This window comes from Malus sylvestris, chromosome 11 (genome assembly GCF_916048215.2).
Source record: "Malus sylvestris chromosome 11, drMalSylv7.2, whole genome shotgun sequence".
Taxonomy (NCBI): Eukaryota; Viridiplantae; Streptophyta; class Magnoliopsida; order Rosales; family Rosaceae; genus Malus; species Malus sylvestris.
In genome coordinates, this window is record NC_062270.1 from 9541283 (window position 1) to 9566568 (window position 25286).

General features: G+C 37.8%; 5 protein-coding genes across 5 annotated transcripts; 4 read left to right on the forward strand and 1 right to left on the reverse strand.

Moving 5' to 3' along the window:
• Nucleotides 1-1522: 1522 nt before the first annotated feature.
• On the reverse strand, nucleotides 1523-2231 carry LOC126588836 (probable histone H2B.1). Its single transcript, XM_050253974.1, has one exon. It carries the CDS (start codon nucleotides 2142-2144, stop codon nucleotides 1698-1700), a length of 447 nt encoding a protein of 148 aa, XP_050109931.1. The 5' UTR covers nucleotides 2145-2231; the 3' UTR covers nucleotides 1523-1697.
• A 2482-nt stretch (nucleotides 2232-4713) lies between these two features.
• Nucleotides 4714-5580, forward strand: LOC126590203 (disease resistance protein RUN1-like). Its single transcript, XM_050255724.1, has 3 exons — nucleotides 4714-4783; nucleotides 4896-5044; nucleotides 5395-5580. Exons 1-3 carry the CDS (start codon nucleotides 4714-4716, stop codon nucleotides 5578-5580), a joined length of 405 nt encoding a protein of 134 aa, XP_050111681.1.
• A 5210-nt stretch (nucleotides 5581-10790) lies between these two features.
• On the forward strand, nucleotides 10791-11471 carry LOC126590205 (disease resistance protein RPV1-like). Its single transcript, XM_050255725.1, has 2 exons — nucleotides 10791-10800; nucleotides 10870-11471. The coding sequence occupies exons 1-2, from the start codon at nucleotides 10791-10793 to the stop codon at nucleotides 11376-11378; spliced, it is 519 nt and encodes a 172-aa protein (XP_050111682.1). The 3' UTR covers nucleotides 11379-11471.
• LOC126588830 (disease resistance protein RML1A-like) lies at nucleotides 11238-15494 on the forward strand. The gene is made up of 6 exons (XM_050253964.1): nucleotides 11238-11374; nucleotides 11783-12893; nucleotides 13011-13343; nucleotides 13455-14348; nucleotides 14498-15119; nucleotides 15220-15494. The coding sequence occupies exons 3-6, from the start codon at nucleotides 13044-13046 to the stop codon at nucleotides 15363-15365; spliced, it is 1962 nt and encodes a 653-aa protein (XP_050109921.1). The 5' UTR covers nucleotides 11238-11374; nucleotides 11783-12893; nucleotides 13011-13043; the 3' UTR covers nucleotides 15366-15494.
• LOC126590206 (disease resistance protein RPV1-like) lies at nucleotides 11775-12887 on the forward strand. Its single transcript, XM_050255726.1, has one exon. The coding sequence runs from the start codon at nucleotides 11775-11777 to the stop codon at nucleotides 12885-12887; it is 1113 nt and encodes a 370-aa protein (XP_050111683.1).
• Nucleotides 15495-25286: the final 9792 nt, after the last annotated feature.

The following is a 25286-nucleotide window of genomic DNA, read 5'->3' on the forward strand; positions in this document are numbered from 1 at the left end:
TTTAGGGTTATTGGGTGTAGACAGAAAAACACCCATTTTTATTTTCTTTTTCTTATTTATTAAGGGCAAATTTGAGAGTTTGTTGGACAAAATTGTTAAGTTGGGTGTAAAGATAAAACAAATGGGTTCAAATAAAATTTTCTATAGCAGAATCCCACTTGAAAAAGAAAAATTCAATTCAAAAAATAAAAAATAAAAAACGATCCCTTCAAGAAGAAGCATAAGCAAAGAAACCATCACAACAGAAGAAGAAGCCATCTGCAACATAAGAAGCAGAAAAAAAAAAATCCAGCTCATAACCAAACACTAAACATGGAGAGATTGGCCAATTGATCCGAGAAAACAGAGAAATCGGCCAATCGATCCAAGAAAACAACGAGAGAAATGAGACCTAAAGAAAGAAATTGGCTCGAGGCAGAGCACAGCCAATCGATCCACGTTACCAAGTTTTGACAAAGCTGACAAGATTTCTAGCAATGGTCTTACCAATCATTTGCTTTTCGGAGGGTCTCGGTAAGACGTTCTAGTGAGCCATTTAGTCGAAACGAGTCCTTTGTATTCCTATTAAAGTAGTCCATGCAGATACAAACACAGGACTACACCAACCTTTAATCCAATCCAATGAAGCCTAACTATGGCAAACAAACGCACCATGTTGGCTGATAATTCTATAGTTTTGTACTGGGGTTTGAAGGCTATAGGCTTATGATTCTTAAATCGAACCGTACTGTGCCCACCCAAGTAAGCAACACACATCCCCTTCCATTTTCTTTGCTAGTAATGTAGATTGATCCCAAGCCAAATTCATTCAACATTTAACCTAAACATTATTCATTCAGGTAAAATAGGTTGATGCATCTTTTAAACTGCCATCCAAACTTTGCAATACAAACAGAAACAACGGACATTTTCGTGCGAACCCACGCTTCAGTCACCACACTGAAACTGCATTTCGAACACGCACCCAAAACAGATTCAGCAAAAATTCTAGGATACTACTAGTCGTTAGATCATAATTGCAATGATGGAGAAATCAAGGGGCATTGAGGACCCAATGCATGACTGGGGTTTTTTGTACCCTCAACCTGTAGACTCTCGACAAATAAATGAACAAAAACTGCTTGTAGCATAATCCCCTACCAAGATATCCCAACAGTAGTTCAAATGAAGTTAAATAGTCATGGCAATTGAAGAGAAAGATAGAGATGAAATGGTGTTCATGCTCATAGCAATGCGGTTTTGACAAAAGCCAAACAAGTAGAGAATCATGCATATGGATTTGATGATATTCGATAACAAAAATTTGATTGCTTCTTCAAAAGAATTGAGTTCTGAATCTCCGACAGCAATGCAACACCATGAAAATTTTGCAACTACAATTCAACTTTTAATGTGAGGAATCAAATAAAAACCAAGTAAAAAACTTTCAAAAAATAAAAAGTGAAGCAATAGAGGCAACGAGTAAGAACCCCCAATCAGTTCTGTTGGGCATTTCATCAAACACCTTATAAAGCATTAAGGATTATATGAACCATCATATTTCATTTCCTACCAAGATAAAGATCGAGTTCCAAATCAACACAAAGTCACAAAAAATAGAAAGAAAAATGCACATTTACTAATTAAAACCCTAACCCTAGACCCAAAGGGCTCGATTTCAAATACCAGACATTGAAATCCACAAACCCTACGCCCTTTCAAGAGCTGGTGAACTTAGTCACGGCTTTTGTCCCTTCCGAAACGGCGTGCTTGGCGAGCTCGCCAGGAAGGACAAGCCTCACGGCGGTCTGGATCTCCCGGGAAGTGATGGTGGGCTTTTTGTTGTACCTGGCGAGCCTGGACGACTCCTGGGCGAGCTTCTCGAAGATGTCGTTGATGAAGCTGTTCATGATTCCCATGGCCTTGCTGGAGATTCCGATGTCAGGGTGGACCTGCTTCAGGACCTTGAAGATGTAGATCTTGTAGGTCTCCACGCTCTTCTTCGATCTCTTCTTCTTCTTGTCGCCGGCGGCGGCTCCGGCTTCCTTGGGGAGCTTCTTCCCGGCCTTGGGCTTCTTCTCGGCCGGGGCTTTCTCCGCCACGGCAGACTTCTTCTCCTCTGCTGGCTTCTTCTCCGCAGGCTTCTTCTCGGCTTTGGGCGCCATTGATAGAGTTGGGACTTGGGAGAGAAAAGTTTGGGGATTTTTCGATTTGAATTAAGAGTGTTGGATATTTTTGTGATGACTGAAGTGTGTGGAGATTGTGTTTTTATATATGGTGAGCGGTTGGATTCTATTGGCAACTGGGATTTCACGAGGATCGCTGTCTTGGGGTGTGGTTTAAGCCGTGGATTGGGTTTGGTAATCTTCGAAAATTGACGGTTGTGATGTGTTAAGCTGATTCAAGCGAATTGGTGCCGGATCGGTGAGTTTAAGTGGAATTGGACGGTGGATACTTATTCCATGGAATTGGTAATGGATGGTTGAGATGATGGGTGGATCGATGACATCATCTGGGTGTAGTTTTTTAAGGAAATGGATCCGGCTAGGAATTCTAGAGATTCCGTCATCGTGATCATGCATCGTACATTTAACGATCAGAAATTATTTTAAAATTTAAAATTTAAAATTAAATATAAATAGTACCTAACGAAAACTGATCGGACAATGTACGATGAACAGTTACGATCGTAGGATCCCAAGGAAAGGAATTCGACGAGGATTCTTTCCCCTTTTTTAATTTCCTTTTAGGGTGAACTGCAATTTAATCCCTGATTTATCACTTGAGTGAAAATTAGGTCGATAAATTATTTTTTTTAGAAAAATAAGTCTTTGAATTATAAAAATCTGGCAATTACATCCCTAATATTATGTTTGAAGCAACAATATTCAATTTTTCATCAATTTAAGTCACGTTACTTGCATCTTTGGATGAATTGTCTTCTAATCAGGAGATAAACTTATATGAAACGAGTTCACTACCATTATGCTATCATTGTCCAATAGTGCATTGACATGTATTTTAGACTAGCATGCCATGTAGAAGTGAACCCATTCCATTTAAACCATTCTCCCCGGTTAGAGGTAGGTGATGTGTTTGTCTGCCCCCTCTCAACAACCACTCTTACCAGCCACCCATTATTGGTTTTAGAAAGAGAAGTCTACTTTAGAAATTTCTTAGAAATGAAGCTAGACTAATTTTTAATGTAAAGTCAGCTATGTTTGAAGTCAATTACCCTGCTAATTAGGCTGATCCATGCCAACAATTTTATGGGAAGTAGGAAGCAAGGTGCTGATAGGGATTTTACCCACCTGTAAAAGTAGGGATAAAAACATTTAAAAATACTTGTAAGAGTACAAGGTTATCGTAGTATAACGGCTCAAGTACGATCGTTTTCCACAAGAATTAAATGAATAATTTATGTTTAAGCTAATTCTTAACTAATTATTTAGAACAAAGTTCTAAAAAGGTTGATTTTGGAATTTAAAATAATAAAAACGAATTTAAATAAAAATAATTAAATAATTGACAAAGTAAAGAAAGCAAAAGACAAAGGTTTTGGAAAACAATTTAAACACTAGGGTTCTGCTGTCACCATTAACAATTCTATGCAATTTTACCATTTACTTATGAATTTCTACATACATGCTTTGAAGGTTAGGTTTTCCTAATACATATTTTCCTCGTGATATTCAAGTGAAAACGTATATCTAACATGCAACTCGTCTGTGATGTTCAGATTAAATATAAACATGCAAGACTCATTAAGCTTTGTGAAAACCCTTGGAAAAACCACTCAACCTTTAAGAGCATGATGTTTGCCTTAAGTGAACTTACAATTACTAATCACAAGAAGCCCTCCTCAATTTCAGGGTGATGTTCCAACATAAATTGCATCAAATTAGTCTAAAAACCCTAATGGTCGCGAATCACCAAGACAATTAGATAGTTTAATCGCAGTGATTAATATTTCAAAGCAAGCATGCATCAATTCATAAGCAAATTAATAAAATCACATATTCATGCTAAGATTTAAGGCATCGCCCTAGCAAAAGAAACTAGCTACGAACAATCATAAAACAAAATATTATTGAGAATAAGGATAGAAAACACCTTGAAAATAAACTTGAAAAACTCTCTAAAGTGTGCGTGTGTTTCCTCCTCTCCTTCCCTTCTAACCCTAACGACTAAAAAGTCTTATTTATACTACTACAAAATAAAACCCTAAAAAGTCTTAGAATAAAACTAGGAAACATAACAAAATAATAAAACAGAAATGTAAAGGTTTCCTATTTAAACTGAAATTCGGATTTCTCAGAAAATCTGACTTTTGATTGACCAAATCAACTTCAATTTGGTCCAAAAGGTCTCTTTTGAAAGCTGGAGACGTCCCTTACAAATCCCCAAAATGAATCTTTCTCAAAATATGCCATCTTGACCTCAAAAATACCCAAAACATTCAGAAACGCCAATCTGGGAAAGCTACGCGCTAGGCCTTTATTTCACCATCACGGTCAAACGGTTTGGTAGAAAAATCTGAAACTTTGACACAATCATCTTGAAAGAGTCACGAACATCCTCCAATTGGAATCACTCCAAATTCATCCGTTTGGTCACTTTTTGCTTCAGAGGAAGTCGCATGTCCTACATTGAAAATATATAATAAAGTATCAAAATTCTACTAAAATAACTAATATATTAATACTAAGATAAGGGTAAAATATATGGTATAATATGGACTCATCAGGTGCTACCCTTAATTTCTACTTAAGATTTAGAGACACCAGTCACCGGCAATTAAGAAGTACTTGAAATTGTTTGTGATAATGGCTTTCTCTAGAGCTCCAGAAGCCTCGTCTTCCAATTCTTCTCCCTCTCATGTTGATATGATGTGTTCTTGAGTTTTTGTGGCGAAGATACTCGAAAGACTTTCACTGAATTTCTCTATACAACCTTTGTTGAGAAAGGCATTCCCACTTTCCTAGATGAAGAAGAACTTGAGAGAGGAGAAGATATTAAGCCAAATTTTAAAAAAGCCATCCAACAGTCGCAGAGTTCTGTCATCGTATTTTAAAAAAATACGTGTCTTCTAGATGGTGAGCTTGTCATGTAGGTTATATTTCAATAGGTGATTTCTAAAATGGCTATATTTTCAAATATCCCAATGGTCATGGCATATTATTTTCAAGTTACGAAGTGAGGCATCCTACTTGTGCATGAAATCACTGATCCTTCTTTTTCATGTGTCATTTTTTAACATTTATAAGCGGTGGCGGATACAAAATTTCATGTGTCATTTATTTGGCTGTGAGTACTCTGTTCTTGTTTTTGTATTTTTTTTTTTCGACATTCTATTAGGGAAGTGGCCACCCCCCAGTTAGAGTTAAGTAAAGTGTTTGCGTGCTTAAATTGCAGAGCAAAAGGGAGTTGGTTACTTTGAAAATCAAAGCCAAGAAGAATCTGACAAAGGAGATAGAAACCAACAACAGCGAAGGGGATATTTCTGTGAATGGTGTGCGCGGCAGGCAACTAACAGAAGAAGCAGAGAAAGGGATTGGTGATGTTGGACTGAAGCCCATCCGGGATTATTTTCTTGTCTAAAGGAAATCTTCTTCTAAGCTTTAGGCATAATGCACAATCTGGTTTTGCTAGTTTTCAGCCTGTTTCAACTTATTGGCTAGCTCTAGACATTCAAATGCCTAACATAACCATGGCATGCTCATCTGCGTTTATACGGCAGTTTCAACACTTAGTGCTGTCTTTTTATATTTAAGGTCGTTTTCAACAGCTCATATGGGATTGAAGGCTTCGAAGGCCTGTCTCGGGTTTCATCGATGCTATCTTTAAGGCCCCAATGCTGTTCTCTGACTTAACACTGTTGGCCGGATTTTGATACTAGTAAGTAGTCAAAATGCTACTTATGAACTCTGCTAACTGAATTTCAATCACTTGTTATCACGGCCATTTGATAACTCTACTTTTATAGGCTTCATCTGATTTAACTATTTTGGATTTTGATGTACCTTTCTTACTTATCTTGCTTCCCAAGGGTTATGCTGCTCCGGTACTTATTAGAGCAATACATCTTGAATTTCAGGGTGTTTATAGGTGTTTAACATGGAACAAGTTTCTGGATGTCTGCAGGGCTTATAGGACTTTCCCTGTCATATGCGTTAATGCTAACGGGGATACAGATTTTTGTGACTCGGATAATACCAGCCCCAATTATTGTCCGTTCTTATTTACGTTTCACAATAAAACCAACTGGTTCACTAAAATCAATTGGTCATATGAATGAACCAACTACTTATAAATACATGCAAAATTCATTCTTTTCTCAATTTGGTATTCATACTCTCAACAGTTGGACGTGTTTATATGTTTTCATTTCAGTAAAAAAGATTCTAGGACACAATGGACATTTTAAAAAGACAGAAAAACTCGCCTCAAAAAAATAAAATACAGCTGATCCATCAAGACAATACCAGCCACAATTATTTCTTTAACAAAGAGATGTCGTACCTTATTTGCTTGGCCAAGAATTCGTCGTGGCCTATTGCCTTTAGAAAGTCAACTCTATCTAAGGTCAACTATGTTTGAAGTCAGCTATTCTGCTATTCGATCTGTTACATGCAAACAATTGTATAAGAAGTAGGAAACCAAGAGCTACGGAAACCAAGAGCTACCAGAAATGAAGTAGTGATTGAAATTGTCTGTGATCATGGCATGTTGAGAGAACTTGTCCCACTAACCTGGACAGAAGGAATACTGCACGTGGGTACAATATTTCTTGTCAGCAGACTACCACATGGTTTCGACTCCTGTGCTCTGATGTGTTGCAGCATGGGCAGCAAGCACGCCACCTTTACCACATTTGTTTATTGCATGCATTTGTTTAAATGCATGCGTGTGTGTAAGATGTATATAAAACAAACTGCCATTACAGCAGTTAATTAAGACAACCAAATATTAAACTTAATATGGTATCAGAGCACAGATAATCCTTTGCTCTGCTCTGCCTTCACTCTTCCGCTGCTATACTGTGTACAGCCACAACCACTGCAAGCTGTATACTCGCTGCCTTGCCAAGCTACTACACAGCCATCGTCGCTGCACACTCACTGCAAGCTGCACACTCACTGCAAGCTGCATACTCTCTGCCTTGCCAAGCTACTACATAGCCATCGTCGTTGCTCTACCTGCTAGCCATTAAGCACAGCCGCAGAGCACTGCCACTGAGCACAGCCATTAAGCACAACCGCAGAGCACTGCCAAGCACAGCCACTGCCTGCCGACATGGCAACTGACTCTTCCAGCAAACACACCATGGCTCTCACTTCCGAGCAATATCACAACCTGCTTGCACTCCTTGATAAGAGTCAATCCAACTCCACATCTAATCATGTCGGTACCACCCCTACTATGAATAATTTGTCAGATAGAGTTTTTTGTGCTTCTGCTCTCAATAAGGGAAGAAACTGGATTTTCGATACAGGCGCCACAGACCACATGGTCTGCTCACCAAGCTTAATGACCACAAGTGTTCCGGTATACAATCGACAAGTGCACTTACCCAATCATGCACTTGCCGATGTCACACATATTGGCACAGTTCATCTCTCGAATGATCTCATCCTTCACAACGTGCTTTGTGTTCCATCATTTAAACTGAATTTAATTTCTGTCAGCAAACTCACTAATACCTCCTCTTGCTTTGTCATCTTCACTGATAAAATGTGTCTACTTCAGGGCCAACGATCGGGGAAGATGATTGGGACAGGAACTGAACGAGAAGGACTCTACTACCTTGATAATGTGATGAAAACCAGGTGCAATTCAGCGTCAATTGTTGCCTCTTCTTCTTCTCAGCTTTGGCATCAACGCCTTGGCCATCTTTCCAACACGACCTTACGGCATCTCTCTACTTGCATTAAAAATTTGAATTTTTGTAGCATTGATGATTGTTTGATCTGTCCATTAGCCAAACAAACACGTGCTCCTTTTCCTTTGAGTTCTATCACCACAAAGGCTCCTTTTGAGTTAATTCATGTTGACATTTGGGGAGGTTACCATGTTCCCACTATCACAGGGGCACAATATTTCTTAACTATTGTGGATGATTTCTCAAGATGCACATGGGTTTATTTAATGAATCACAAATCAGATGCACGATCTTATCTCATCACTTTCATCCACCTTGTTGAAACACAATTTTCCACACGAGTCAAGGTTCTTCGTAGTGATAACGGTCCAGAATTTTTTATGACCCAATTTTTTTCAGATAAGGGGATTCTCCATCAAACAAGTTGTGTCTCTACTCCCCAACAAAACGGGGTAGCAGAGCGCAAACACCGCCACTTACTCAATGTTGCTAGAGCCTTACTTTTTCAATCTCATCTTCCTAAGAAATTTTGGGGTGACGCAATCCTCACTGCCACTTATCTCATAAATAGGACTCCCACTCCTCTTCTTCAAGGCAAATCACCCTATGAAATACTTCACCACAAACAGCCAGCGTATGCACATTTGCGAGTGTTTGGTTGCTTATGTTTTTCTTCCACCCACCACCATCGTCCCACCAAATTTGATGCAAGAGCCACACGGTGTCTTTTTCTTGGGTATCCATATGGCACAAAGGGATATCGAGTTTACGACCTTCACACGGGTAAAATCTTTATCTCCCGTGATGTTATTTTCCATGAACATGTGTTCCCTTTTTCATCTTCTGCTGCAGTTTCACCACTTGTGTTTCCACATACTCAAGATACTGCCTGTGATGATCCCATCATTCATCCGTCCATTCTACTGGAGCAGGATTCCGTCGATCCATCATCTTCTTCGCCGGTGAGTCCTGTTTCGGTTTCATCTCCTTTTCTTTCCACATCACCACCTCGTCTTAAACGACCCACTCATGCACCTGGTTATCTTCAACAATATCACATTGACATCAACCTCCCTTCTCGGTCTGTCCCTTCATCTCACTCGGCGTTGACCAAAGTACCAGGTACTCCTTACCCTTTGTCTGATGTCCTCACATACGATCGTTTATCTGCTCGACATCGTGCTTTCACCACTTCCATTTCAGCTGCCATAGAACCCAGCTCATTCTCACAGGCTATACGCGACCCTCACTGGCGTTTAGCCATGGAAGAAGAACTGGCAGCCCTTGCTGCGAATAGGACATGGTCTCTGCAACCATTGCCCCCTGGCAAGAAGCCGGTTGGATGTAAGTGGGTTTACAAAATCAAATTTCGATCCGATGGATCCATTGAGAGATATAAAGCACGCTTGGTTGCCAAAGGTTATAGCCAAATTGAAGGCTTAGACTATCGAGAGACCTTTGCTCCGGTTGCAAAATTGACTACAGTTCGTCTACTCCTTGCTGTTGCCTCGGTCCAACAATGGCACCTCCACCAGCTTGATGTTAATAACGCTTTCCTCCATGGTGATCTTGAAGAAGATGTCTACATGTCCTTGCCTCCTGGTTTCGGACGAAAGGGGGAGACACGAATTTGTAAACTTCATAAATCTTTGTATGGGCTTAAGCAAGCCTCTCGTCAATGGTTTATCAAACTCTCTTGTGCTCTTAGAAAGGCCGGTTATCAACAATCCAAGGCAAATTATTCATTGTTCGTCCGAAACCATGATGGTAAATTCACTGCCCTCCTTGTCTATGTTGATGATATTATCTTGGCAGGAAATAACATACAAGCAATTGAAGATACCAAGTCTTTTCTTATGAAGCAATTCAAGTTGAAAGACCTTGGCCAATTAAAATATTTCTTGGGCATTGAAATTGCTCGCTCTAGCAAGGGGATCACCCTCTCACAGCGAAAATATGCCCTTGAAATACTTGAGGATGCAGGTCATCTTGGCGCAAAACCAGCCACCTCTCCTATGGAGCAAAACTTATCACTCAGAAAGGACGAAGGACAATGGGTTACTGATCCTTCCTCTTATCGACGACTTGTTGGGAGACTAATCTACCTGACAATCACGCGCCCTGATTTGGTGTATGCTGTCCACATTCTTAGTCAATTTATGGAGAAGCCTCGAACTCCACACTTGGAGGCAGCCCAGCGAGTCTTACGATACGTTAAGCACACACCAGGGCAAGGTATTTTCCTTTCTGCAAGAAGTCCAATTCAATTGAATGCTTTTTGTGATGCGGATTGGGCCAGATGTCGAGACACACGACGTTCTACCACCGGATACTGTGTATTTCTTGGAGAATCCTTGATCTCCTGGAAAAGCAAGAAACAAAATACTGTGTCACGTTCTAGTGCAGAGGCGGAGTATCGTTCAATGGCAGCAACTTGTTGTGAAGTCACTTGGTTGAAATCTGTTCTACAAGACTTGGGTATCAAACATAAACGTCCAGTCAAGTTATATTGTGATAATCAAGCGGCACTTCACATCGCTTCGAATCCGGTCTTTCACGAAAGAACCAAACACATAGAAATTGACTGCCATCTTGTACGAGAAAGGGTTCAAAGTGGAATGATCGAGACATCTCACATCTCAACCATGAAACAACCAGCCGACATCTTCACAAAGCCACTGAGCTTATACCAGTTTACGACTTTGCTTTGCAAGTTAGGAATAATCAACATCCATTCCAAACTTGAGGGGGAGTGTTGAGAGAACTTGTCCCACTAACCTGGACAGAAGGAATACTGCACGTGGGTACAATATTCCTTGTCAGCAGACTACCACATGGTTTCGACTCCTGTGCTCTGATGTGTTGCAGCATGGGCAGCAAGCACGCCACCTTTACCACATTTGTTTATTGCATGCATTTGTTTAAATGCATGCGTGTGTGTAAGATGTATATAAAACAAACTGCCATTACAGCAGTTAATTAAGACAACCAAATATTAAACTTAATAGCTTCCTCTAGAGCTCGAGAAGCCTCGTCTTCCAATTCTTCTCCATCTCGAAATTGTTATCATGTGTTCTTGAGTTTCAGTGGCGAAGACACTCGAAAGACTTTTACTGACAATCTCTACACGGCTTTTGTTGACAAAGGCTTTCCCACATTCCGAGATGAAGAAGAACTTGAGAGAGGAGAAGATATTAAGCCAAAATTTGAAACAGCCATCCAACAGTCACGGAGTTCTGTCATCGTATTTTCAAAAAACTACGCGTTTTCCAGATGGTGCCTTGACGAGCTTGTCATGATACTTGAACGCAAGAGGATCTCAGACCATGTAGTTTTACCAGTCTTCTATGATGTTGATCCTTCAGATGTGAGGAAGCAGACAGGAAGCGTGGAAGAAGCATTTGCCAAACACGAAAAAAATGGTCAACCATCCAACAAGATGAACCAATGGAAGAAAGCACTTGCAGAAGTTGCAGATCTAGCAGGGATGGTGCGAGCAAATCAAGCTGATGGGTAACTTTTTTTCTAACTAGCCATGTTCTATAATGATGTTTAACGTTTGATTAATTACGTAGTCCTAATTCATGTCTTAGCAGGCCTTTTCTGATAATTTGAATCTTTTGCTTTCAAAACCTCATAAACTATGTGCGGTAAAGTATTTTATCAAAACCTCATAAACTATGTGCGGTAAAGTATTTTCACATATACTAATCAATATCAGCTAAATTCCCTATGAATATGTACTATTTTTGGTTTCCTGTGTTGTCAATATACTTATCTGGTTGTAAGCATTCATTCATTGTTTGAACATTTGATAACATTGGCCTATTATTTGCATTCAACTTTGTAATTTATTTTTATGAAACATGTGTGACATGTCAAGTAATATGATTTATTTTTTGTTTTAATTCTAATGTTTAGGTATGAGTCAAAGTTTATCAAGAAAATTGTTAAAGTGATTGACGATAAACTAAGCCGCATACGCACACCATTTACTGGTGCATCCTACCTGATTGGAATTGATTCACGAGTTCAAAATATTAATTCATGGTTAAATGATGGATCAACCGATGTCGGCATAGTTTTAGTTAACGGGATTGGGGGAATTGGAAAGACAACCATTGCAAAATTTGTTTATAATTTAAACCATAGAAGATTTGAAGGAAGCTGTTTCCTTGAAGATGTCAGGGAAACTTCAAAGAAACCGAATGGTTTAGTGCAACTACAAAGTAAATTTCTTCGTGATATTTTGAGTGGAAGAAAAGTGAAAGTACATAGTGTTAGCGAAGGAATAAACAAGATTAGAGATGCCATAACCTGTAAAAGAGTTCTCCTTGTTCTCGATGATGTGGATGATATGGACCAAATTAGAGCAATATTTGGGAGACGAGATTGGTTTTTTCCAGGAAGTAAAATAATCATAACAACCAGGTATGCACAATTGCTAAGGGAACGTGAATTATCCATCTACAACATTTATAACGTTCACAGTCTGAATGTCGATGAATCACTGGAACTCTTTAATTTGCATGCTTTTGGACAAGATCAACCAAGAGAAGGTTACATGAAACTTTCGAAAAGGATAGCAGACCGAAGTGGAGGACTTCCATTAGCTCTTCAGACTTTGGGTTCTTCTCTATATGGTCGAGATATGGATGTATGGGAGAGTACACTGGACAAATTAGTAGATATTCCACAGAATGAAGTCTTTAAAAAGCTCAGAATAAGTTACGATGCTTTACAAGATAACCACGACCAAAATTTGTTCCTACATATTGCATGTTTCTTTGTCGGAAAGGAAAAGGATTATATTGTTAGAATACTAGATGGATGTGATTTCTTCACAATTGTTGGCATTGAAAATCTTGTGGATAGATGTTTGGTAACAATTGGTGAAGATAAAGTGGTGAAGATGCATCAAATGATCTGTTCAATGGGCAGAGAAATTGTTCGCCTAGAATCAAAGGATCCTGAGAAACGAAATCGATTATGGAGGGATAAGGATTCTTTTGATGTACTGAAATAAAAAAATGTAAGAACCATTCTCCTCTTATATGCGCGCGCGTGTGTGTGTATGACTCTTTTTGGGAATGCATACATCCTTGTTTTATTTATCAAACTGTTAATTTTTTTTCCTTCTGTTTTTTAGGGTACAGATTCCATTGAAGGTCTTAAGTTGAACATGCATGTGCTCTCGGCAAGCACTCTTTCAGGAAATTCAAATGAGATAGTCTTGCACACTAATGCATTTGCAAGGATGAACAAACTAAGACTACTCCAGCTTAGTCATGTACAGTTCAAGGGATCGTATAAAGAACTCCCGAAAGAGTTAAGATGGTTGAGTTGGCTTGGATTTCCTTTGAAATCTATTGCCAGTGATTTTCCTTTGGAGTTCTTGGTTTATCTTGAAATGCATCAGAGTAACTTGACGCATGTCTTCAACCGGAAAACAGACTTGAGACAAGTCTTGAAAGGAAGAAAGGTATGCTACTCCAGGCTTGTGCATTCTTTTGTGAAAAGGTGTTTTATGATTAATTTGATTTTACTAAGAATTAAACTTTGGACACTTTTCGTTTTTTTCTTTTTTCCACAGCACCTTCCCTCATTGAAGACCCTTGACCTAAGTCATTCCCATAGCCTAACTGAAATCGGTAACTTCTCGTTGGTTCCAAATTTGGAAAGACTTATTCTTGAAGATTGTCTGAGCTTGGTTGATATCCATGATTCGATTGGAAAGCTAAATAGACTGGTTTACTTGAATTTGAAAGATTGCATAAAGATTATGAAGCTTCCAAGGAATGTTTTTGCACTGCAATTACTTGATACACTTATTGTTTCTGGTTGCTTAAATCTGGATGCATTTCCAGCGGAGTTGAAGATGATGGAATCTCTAAAAGTGCTAGATGTGGCTGATATTTCAATAACAACCACTGGGGAGGTCAAATCACGCCTAAGGAGAAATCCAGAAACTTTTTGGGCATCTTTACCGCGTTGTTTAGCACATTTAAAGCTCACAAGTTGCAATCTTTCTGATGATTCTTTTCCCAAAGATTTTAGTAACCTACCCTTTTTGGCGTTACTTGACCTAAGCAACAATCTAATTTCTGGTCTACCAGATTGCGTCCGAGGTCTTACAGGTCTTGATCAACTCATCTTTTCCAATTGCAAGATGCTCAAAGAACTTGCAGAGCTACCAAGAGTAACATACTTGGGTGTGTTTGATTGCACATTACTTGAGAAAGTAACATTTCAATCGAGTTCCTGCATACCGTTTGAATTCCTATGCTTTTATAACCCTAACCTAGTTGAAATTGAATACACGTACAAGTTTGAACCCATTGAAAGATTTGATATGGAACTCATCCACCTTTTGGGTTTGTATAACTTGGATCCCACGGCAACCATCCAAATGATCTTCCCATGTAGGAGTGCGCGTCTGCCTAGGATTTTGAAGCTGGAGGATTGGATAAGGGTGTATCCCATTCAGGTGCCTCTCTCTGTCTCTCTGTCTCTCTGTCTCTCTCTGTCTCTCTCTGTCTCTCTCTAACAAACAAACACACACACACACACAAACATCACATGGAAGATAAGACTTGACTAGGATTCTGATTTGTGTGACATATGTTGTATGTATAGGGACTGTATGAATATGGGATATTTAGCACGTTTCTTCCTGGGAATGTGGTGCCAGGCCAGTTCAGCCATAGAAGTAGAGGCTCTTCAATATCTTTTACTGTGCCTTCTACTTCTAATCAAAGGGTTCGTGGCTTGAACATCTTCTCTGTTTATACACGTTTTGATGGTGGTTTTCGTCCTGGTTATCATTGTGATATAATTAGTCCAATAATCACTAAAGTTAGCAACAAAAGCACTGGTGTGAAGTTTATCTATGACCCATCATGCTTCGGCGATCCAGGTCATTCGGAAGAAGACATGATATTCTTAAGCCATTGGGATTTGGAGAATCAATTGAAAGGTGGTGATGAATTGAAAGTTTCCATATTTATGAGAGCATGGTTTGAATTAAAGGAGTGTGGTATCCAGCTTGTGTATGAGAAAGAAAAGAAGATGATTACCCAACAAGACACGACAACTCCTTCTTTTGCATCTGTCAGTTTTGAGCGTTTGGAATACCAGTTGATGCCAAGAACATACTTTCTCTCTCATGGACCAGTAACAAGGAGAATATTGAGGTTTAGGAAGTGGAGGAATTCGGTTTTGTTCAATGACATATTTATGGATTCTGATCAAGAAGCAGGTGTGTCTCACATTTATACTTTTACTTGTACTCTTGTTTTTCTCTAAAATCGATCACCATTCTTATCCAAAATTTTGGCATGGATTTGCATGGTTAACAGACAGAGAAGTACTGCAACAAGGCGAGCTGAGGCTTGCAACAACACAGCAGCATCCCCCGCACCTGAAACACGTCATATATGAAAATAGATATGTACATAATCACTTGTTTGGCTCGGTGAGATCATGGTCAATAAGCCCTCTATGAAATGTCTGTGTAGTTGGTTCAGTTATCTTTGAATTCTGTTTCAAATTATATCTGAGATGAGAGATATGCTTTACTCTTTATGCTGCACAGAACAGTTTCATATTTTTGTCTATTTCTGTTACAAATTTCCGAATGCAAATGTGGTTTAGATCACTCAATTTCTTGTTGGAAATTGCTGATCATATTCATCTCATTGATAAAGATTTAGCTTCGACATTTAACAAAAGTTGGTCTTCGATCCTGCTTTACAAATTTGAGACTGGTTACAGTTAGGGATGGGCAAAATACCCATGGGTTTGGATAATCGCGGTTACCCGTCCATTTAAAGTTAACGGTTACGGTTATAGGCAACCGTTTAGACGAATAAACGGTTATGGGTATAACCGTTTATCCGTGAAATTTAAATGGGCGGTTATGGGTATTACCCATGGTTATAACGGGTATCCATCAGTTATGGGTATTATCCGCATTTATAACGGATATTCATTTACCCATTTAATTTAATATATGTAAAATTACAAAAAAAATTAAAAACCTTAAATTTTCAATTTCTCCGCTAGAGTCTGAAATGCCCCATCCCCACTCATCTCTCCCTCCTTGCTGCCTTCTCTCTCATCTCCGCTGCCCTCTCTCTCATATACGCTGCTCATCTCTCTCTCTCTCAAGATTCTTACCTCGAAAAGTGTATCCATGCGTTCCCCTCCTCTCTCTCTCTCTCACTCGGTTTCTCTTTGATTTTAGTTTCCATATTTTCTTAGAAACCAAATAGGGCATCAAATTTAAATTTTCTTTTTAACTCTTATTCAGTGCTAGGTTTTGATTGCTCATTATTTCAAGTTTCATGAATTGGGTTTCTCCAAGAATTGCGATATTTTTATGAATTTTTGTGCTTTAGCAATTGATGAAGCTTGAATTTCTATATAATTGATTACGTGTTAAAGAATAATCGTACTTCTTTTTTTGTCAATGGAGAAAAGGGGGTCTAGATATGATTTTTACATGTTCAATTTATGCTGGGCAGCCTTCTAACTTTGTATTTTATAGGATTAAGTATTATGTTTTCTATGGTTGATGAGCTAAAATGTCGAAAAAATGGGTCTTCGTTAATGTTGTATATGTTGTGAAACAAAATGCAGTGTAACTATGATGTTTAGTCGTCTATCGAGCCTTTGAAATCTTTGAATTTTGTAATTTTAAAGTTGTTATAAAAAAAAACATGCAGACGGGTGAAAAAAGGGGTAAATAGGTAAAAAATGATAAACGGGTTCAAAAACGGGTAAACGGTTATGGTTAAATGGGTAAACGGTTATGGTTATGGTTAAATGGGTATACGGTTATGGGTATAGTTAACCATTTATAAACAGTTATGAGTATAGGTATAACCGTTTATGCATTTACCCAATGAGTAAACGGTTATGCGGGTATGAACATAAACGGTTATGGGTAAATAACCGCAGTTACCCGCCTGCCATAACCATTGCCCATCCCTAGTTACAGTATCTTGCTTATCTTATAAAATCAATATTGGAAAATATTATTTGGTAGTTTCGTATAGTTGTTTGACAAACTTTATGGGTGCGTTTGTTGCACCGGACTATCTCGGACTGGACTAGTTTCAAGGATTAAGCTGGATTGGCTTGGACTAGACTAAGCAGGACTAACTTAGTGAAGCGTTTGATTCAGTGTCGGACTAAGAAGTAAGATAATAAAATTAATAAAATTAATTCTTTTTTTTATTTTTCTATTTCTTTTTCCTGTTCTAGAACACCCCTAAAACCACTCTTCCCTCTTCTTTTTTACGTCCAAACTCCATACATTACAATCATAACTTTTCCTTCATTCCAATTGATAAAGTTCTCTGTCCAAATTCCACTACTTGCAACCATATCTTTCTCCTCCATTTGAATCGATAAAGCTCCCAAACACACAAACAATCAAAAATTCAATTTCAATTTCAATCGACTGCGCCCAGAGTAGGATCTTCCTCGGAGGTTTTTTGCAAAAGACGGGTCTTTTGCTGTGGCTTTGGATGATGATCGAGTTGCAGCTGCTGTGGCTGTTGTGCATGTAGTCTGAGATAGCAAAAGACCCGTTTTTGCCGTGTTCGGGTTAACCCAGGTGGCGGAAGACCCCAAATCGACGTTGGGTTTGCGGGATGGTGGAGAACGGCGAGAGTTGTCTCTGCTCTGGTCATTAGAGAAGGGGGTTGCAGCTGATGCTCATGTACGAAGGAGAATGACTGGGTTCACTGCTTGCAGATGATGGAGAGAGGACTAGCAATCCCGTTGTTTTGGGGGGGTCTCGCTAAGACCTCCTAGTGAAGGACTTAGTCGAGGCGAGTCCTCCTTTGTCCCATTAAACTTAATCCTGCCTAGAACAAACACAGGCCTACACTAATGTCTAATCCAGTCCAGTCCAGTGAAACCTAACGAGGCCAAACAAACGCCCCCTATAGGTCTACCATGGCCCACCATCAACATTGTTGATATTATTCTCACTTTACCACTTATTGTTAGGTGTGCAGTTTTATCATAAAATGCCTCAGTAAATGTTAGAGATGGATTTTCTCATATATTAATTGTATATTATTTTTTCATATGTTTGAGGTAGGATTCTATTCTTTGGAAAGGGATCCTCTCTGGATCCCTTCCACCAAATCCTCTCCATCAACTAATCCAAATCCTTGAAATTGATCCAACGACTACAAACAACGGATCAAATTTCAAAGGCCTGGATTGTTTGATAGGAAATATTTGGTGGAAGGGATTTGGACTAGATCCCTATTCTCCAACATTGTGTCTATAAAAGAAGAAAAGACCATGAGACAGAAAGAAGGGATACCTCGACCTCGAGGATGTAATGTTGTCGTCTTCCTCACTCGCAACTTTTCGTACAAGCTATGGGGAGCTTACCGTCTATTGGAGGAGGCTCTTGCTTGGTTGTATCCCTTGCTTAATTGTCTAATGAAATATGCATTTTGATTGAAAAAAGAAAGTGCATAATCTCTTAAGAGTCTAAACTCGTATCTAGATGACCCCCCATTTGAACAAAACCACGGCCGAAATGTTATGAACTTTCCTTTTTCTGCATGTCCTTTCTCTTCCAGTATTTGGGTTCTATCAAACTCCGCTAAATTATTTGCAGCACAGCTTTTATCCTGTTTCTCTTGGGTGTTTGATATGGAGAACTTTAAATTGATAGTGTCAAATTTCTTTCTCTGATCCTTGGCAACAACAGTGAGGTGTTTGCATTGCTTGAACAAGACATTGATCATGACTTGCTGTTAATTTAATTCAATTGCAGTTGAATGATTAACAAAAATAAAGGGGCGGCTAGACTATCCTAATTTTATTTATTTGCTTGACCAAGATATTTCATTACCTGCTTTTTTACATGATAACTGTTTTATATCCCAAGATTTAGCCTTAATTTTCAGACTCTTGAGACACTAGCAATGAAAAAGTGATTTCATATTTTTCTGCTATCATGGCTTTTTCAAGAGCTCAAGCAGCCTTCCCCTCCAATTCTTCTTCCTCTCTAGATAATCATGAAGAAAATCACAACATCAGTAACGTATAAGGCTAATATAAACAATTAGGAAGAAAGTTAGAAATATTAATAAACTTGGAGATTGAGGTTTGCATAAATATTATGTCCTAAAGACATAATTTTGCCTCTATCCTTGTGCTTGAAGTTCGGTAGACATCTGTCTCCCAGAATTCAAAAATCTATAATCCAAAGTCGAAGCACTCAAATATTTGGACTCTGGCGAACTTTATATATTTCGTACTCTCAGGATACGACTCAGAATTTGACTGACAATTAATAAAAGACATTGGAGAAAACTCTACTCTTGATTTTTAGACATGTCGAATGCTTGAGTTTATATAGAATTCAAGTCACCCATTTTGAAACATTGTGATTGTTGCTTAAAGTTCTAACGAATAGATGCAAATCATAAATTTAAATTCAACTATAACCTTACTCTTATTTTTCATTCATTCAAAAATTAAATATAATAAATTAATATTATAATATATAATTTCTAACCATCACTTGGAATTTGACAAATGAAGAGAGAAATAGTGTAACATCCTACATTGCCTAGGGGAGTGGATCATGTAAGCCTTATATGTATATTCTCATCTCTACCTAGCACGAGGCCTTTTGGGAGCTCACTGGCTTCGGATTCCATCGGAACTCCGAAGTTAAGTGAGTTCGCGCGAGAGCAATCCCATGATGGGTGACCCACTGAGAAGTTCTCGTGTGAGTTCCCAGAAACAAAACCGTGAGGGCATGGTTGGGGCCCAAAGCAGACAATATTGTGTTATAGCGGAGTCGAGCCCGGGATGTGGCGGGGTCCCGGGCCGAGATGTGACAAATAGGATTTCCCCACTCTATTTCTCAAGAATAAGAGTTGACTCACTAATTCATTATTTAGTTATCTTTCTACGATCGGAGTGCTTGAGTTTATATAAAACTCAATACATCTTGTGAGAACTTATATGTCTATTGGCTTTAACCATATGATACCTTTGAATACGCACTACAAGAAAATATGGTAATTGCAACACCTTCATCACTAATTGCTAATATTGTTGGAGGATTTTTTGTAATTGGAGCTAGTCAAAGAAGTATGTTAGCTTGGTTTTGTTTATTTATTCTTTAATGGCATTGGTGACTCAATTAGCAAGAGAAGCAGAAATTTGGGGGTGGATTAATTGGAGAAGGACGAGGAAGAAAGCATTGATGAATGCAGAGACAATGGCGGTACTTTTGTGAAGAAGCACGGAGTGGTCAGAAAAAAGGTGAGATTTGTAGAGGAAAAGGGAAGAACTGTTTGGAAAGGAATGGTGAATGATGAGTCGAAATCAGAGTAAGACGAAGGAGAAAATGGAAGTGTGCCTCTAAGGCCATCTTCAACCGAAGGGTTCAGAGGGTCAGAGGGCCGAAAATAGTCCGAAAACCGTCTCCAACCGAGGGTTAGGCCAGGGGCTGTGGAATTTGAGAGGTCCCCACGGAATCGGAGAGGACTGGAGGGCTGGAGCGCTGGCCAAAAAACCGTTTAATCCTGTCGGTTATAATCGACAGGAATACATTTATATTATTTAATATAAATGTATTATATGTATTCCTGTCGGTTACCGACAGGAATTCTTAAAAAGAATTTTGAATCCAACGGCTAGCTGGCGCCAGTTACCGTTGGATTCAATTTTTTTTTTTTTTTTTTAAGGTTTTTTGGGCCTTTTTTTTTTTTAATTCTCAAAAATTCTATTTTTTTTCCCTATCAATACCTAAACCATTCATTCACCATTCCTCGCAAAATTTTTAAATTTAAGTTAATGTTGTTTTCAAATTTAATTTGTAGTTTTTAAATTTAATTTGTCATTTTTAAATTTTAGTTATAGTTTTTAAATATAAGTTGTAGTTTTTAAATTTAAGTTGTTGTTGTTTTTAAATTTAAGTTGTTGTAGTTTTTAAATAATAAATTATGTTTGGCCCTCGGTTGGAGACGATTTTTTGTGACAGGGTTAAAACGAGCCACCGGCTCTCAGTTGGAGACGAAGGCAAATATGGCTATGTACTGTTCATTAAAATATTGATATCTTGGAGGGTCAGAGGGCTAAAACGAGCTCTCTGACAAACCTTCGGTTGGAGATGGCCTAAGAAAAGTGAGAATGGGGTGTAGTTTAAAGGTAGAAGATGAAGTGGGGCATTCTGATCAGAGCCGGCGTTGGGGGAGTGCGACCGATTCCATGGCACAGGGCCCCAAAATTTTGGGGGCCCTGAAAAATATTTTTTATTGAATATAATAATATATATAAAATAATATTATATAGAAATAATATATAGAAATACTAATCAAATCAAAATATACACATATAAAAATCTGATGGGCCAAAAACCATCAGACTACCACCTAAAAGCCATCATACTACTAGTAGTACTACCTACAACCTGTACAAAAATATATAAAATAATAATTAACAAGGGGCAAATTAATCAATTAAAGGGAAAACCCATTCATCGAGACAAATAATTCAGATAGACTACTTCTTTCATGCCAAAATCCCATCACTCTGTTCTATTTTTCTTCTTTTCACACCAGACTACCGTCACTACCGAGGCAAACAATTCAGCGCAGAGCACCAGAACGTGTGCCAGTGTGAGTGTCCCAGACTCCCATTGTAATTCCCTTTTCTCTTCGTATATCTCCCACAAATTATTAAACCCTAATTATAAATTTATGAAATTAAAGAGAAACTTCCAAATCATGATGACATGTAGACTTCGATCAAAATAAGATATTTACCAATTTAAGTATATTGACTCGAAATTTAAAGATTGGGGTATTTCTCATCTATAATGATTTTTTTTGGGTACTTTTCTAGACAAAATCAAGAGAAGAGCAGTAAAAAAAAAATCGCTAGACGCACACGTATTACGGACTATCAGGTTTCATTGTTCATACTTACTATAATTTTATTGTGATCTTGTTTGAGATATAAAAGATGACACCTACTAGAAAATATCCATCTGGCTACTTAAAGCGTCAAAGAAAAAGAAAAGTTGAACAATTGATTCAGTCTCAAAAATGAGTTATTGATAGGTTCTTTCTGAAAGAAAAAGAACAACAAAGTTCAGTGGATGATTTAATTACGGAACAACAGGATGACAATGAGAAATTAGTGGATGATTTGGGCAATGATGAAATTGATGATGACCTAGATGAGAATGATAATCATGAGGATGCTCCTATTGTCACTGATCAACTGAGTGAGTCCATTCCCTCAAACATTTATGATCCTCAAATTTGGGATAGTCTTGATCCCAAATGGATTGATTTGTTGGCAGAAAAAGGTCTTGCAAGAGATCTATCAATTGAGAAAGGTCCTAAAGATTAGTTTAATAGGCGTTTTAATGCAGCCTTTTACACTCGATACTTATCCAATGGAGAGAAACATAATAGAGATTGGCTAGTCTATTCAAAGCATGTTGATAAATTGTTCTACTTTTGTTGTAAATTGTTCAAGAAAGGGTCTCTCAAAGGTCAATTAGCAAATGAGGGCTACAAAGATTGGACACATCTCAATGTGAGGCTTAAAGAGCATGAAAACAGTTTTGATCACATCTCGAACATGACCACTTGGATTGATTTGCGTCTTAGATTGCAGAAAAACAAAACAATTGACAAAGTTGTGCAATACCAGATCAAGAAAGAAAATGAGCATTGGAGGGAGTTATTACGAATGTTGATTTCCATTGTGAAATATTTAGCTAAACACACACTGACTTTTCGTGGAAATAATGATATGCTTTATGAAGAAAGTAATGGAAATTTTATGGGTCTAGTTCAAATGATGGCAGAGTCTGATCCATTGATAAAGAATCATCTTCAACGCTTCTAAAATAAAGAGATTCGTTATCATTATCTTAGTTATACCATCCAGAATGAGTTGATATTGTTGATATTGTTGATATCTTGTGAAATCAAAGATGCAATCATTCAAAAAGTCAAAGAAGCTAAATATTTTACCGTGATACTTGATTGTACTCCTGATTTTGGCCACCAAGAACAGATGACCTTGATCATAAGATGTGTGGATATGAACAGTACTCCAGTAAAAGTAGAAGAATATTTTTTGCAATATCTGATTGTGAATAACATATCAGGAGAATGATTGTTTGAAGAGCTGCAGAATGCATTAAAAGTTCTTGATCTTGATACTGATGATGTAAGAGGGCAAGGTTATGATAATGGATCAAATATGAGAGGGAGACATCAAGGCGTACGAAAGAGGCTTTTGGATATAAATCTTAGGGCAATGTACACTCCATGTGGTTGCCATAGTCTTAACTTACGCTTTGTGATATGGCAAACTCTTGTGGCAAAGCAAAAGACTTTTTTGGAACAGTACAACGTATTTACAGCTTGTTCACAAATTCTACAAAACGATGGCTGATTTTGAAAGAAAATATAAAAGGACTAACTCTCAAATCATTGTCGGCCACACGATGGGAAAGCCGTGTTGCGAGTGTTAAAGCAATTCAATCCCAACCTCTACAAATAAAAAAAGTTTTACTCCAATTAGCAGAAAGTGACAATGACTTAGTAACAAGAAGTGCAGCTAAATCTTTGACAACATACGACATTGGGAATTTTGAGTTTTGATTGGGCATGACTATTTGGTATGAAATATTGGCTGCTGTTAATGAGGTTAGCAAAGATTTGCAATCTAAAGACATGCTTATTGATGTTGCTATAGAACAAGTACAAGGATTGACCGCTTATTTTGAAAAGTATAGAGAAACTGGGTTTGCGGAGGTTATGATTAATGCTAAAAAACTTGCTATTGAAATGGAAATTGATCCTGTGTTTCCAGAAAAGTGTCAAGTTCATAGAAAAAGACATTTTGATGAAAATGAAGGTGAATCATCCTAACCAACTAAACAATCAGCGGAGGAATCTTTTAGGGTTCATTACTTCTTGTATATAATAGATCAAGCTATTGGTTCATTGAAGAGAAGGTTGGTTTGAAGAATATCAAGCGTATGATGATATATTTGGGTTTTTGTTCACTTCAGAACGGCTGAATTCGATAGACAATGATAAATTAAAAGATTGTTGTGATCGGCTTCAAACTTTCTCAAGAAAGATGAGCTCTTTGATGTTGATGGGGATGCATTATTAGTAGAGTTGAAGCTTTTACAAGAGCGTTTGCCAAAAGAAATAAAGACATCCATTGACAAATTGAACTACTTGAAGAGGATGTGTTGTTTCCCGACTGCAAGCATTGCATACAAAATTTTGTTGACTATACCTGTTACCGTTGCATCTGCAAAAATGAGTTTCTCAAAGTTAAAGTTATTAAAATCATACTTGCGGTAAACCATGTTGCGGTAAAGGTTAAATGGACTAGCTTTGATATCGATTGAAAGTGATTTTTTAAACAAAATTGATTATGAAGGTTTAATTGATGATTTTGCAGCAAAGAATGCATGAAGAGCCATCTTTAAGTGAAGCTTCAGTGCTAGACTTTTTTAAGTTTTGTTTATTTGGTTTCTTTAGATTGAACTTATTGTTAGTTATTATAATATGGTTATTTTGTAGCTTTCCTTACATTTAATAATATTTAGAAACAGATGGTTAGTTAGTTTTAAAGTTTATTTTGATATTGTTTTTTAACATCAATACATTGTTCATTTTTTTTGTTTTTAAGATGTCTTATAAGAAGGGCCCCTTTTATGAATTTTGCACAGGACCTCCGAAATATCAGAGACAGTCCTGATTCTGATGACATCGATACAGAGAAAGGTTTGTGAAGAAGCAAGAGGGTAGGTTATTTTCTTGGGGGCATAAAGGATCATATGAAACAGGAAGAAAGAAAAGTAAATAAGCAGTCTAAGAAAGTAATTTGTAAATTTTATGTTTATGTCATTTGTTGTCAATGTTGTGATTTATAATGTAATTGATTTGGTATGCATACAGAACTGGTATTCTATGTTTATGTTGTCATTTATTGTGACTGTTGTGTAAAAATCTATGTTTATGTCATTAGTTAACAAAATTGCTCAAGTTCACCGCAAAGATTGTAAGAAGAAACGATTATGTATTCCTTGCATACATAAATGCCATGCATTAATTTGCTCTGTATCTTTTAATATTTCTGATTAATAACTTACTAAGATGTTGGGTTAATTGAGTTCGTTTTGTTAGAACGGCCACCACCTTTTGAAGTGAGTTGTCTCAGTAGAATCCAGTAAATGATGTTTGATTTGGTCTGGATATGGTTTAAATATTTCAATAGTGTTGTGATATCATCCACATTCAACCATCATGTATTTGTAGTGAACTTCTTCTGCTGATTCATGTATGTTAGACCATTAATTCTATTATTACATTAAGAGTTAATCCGCTAT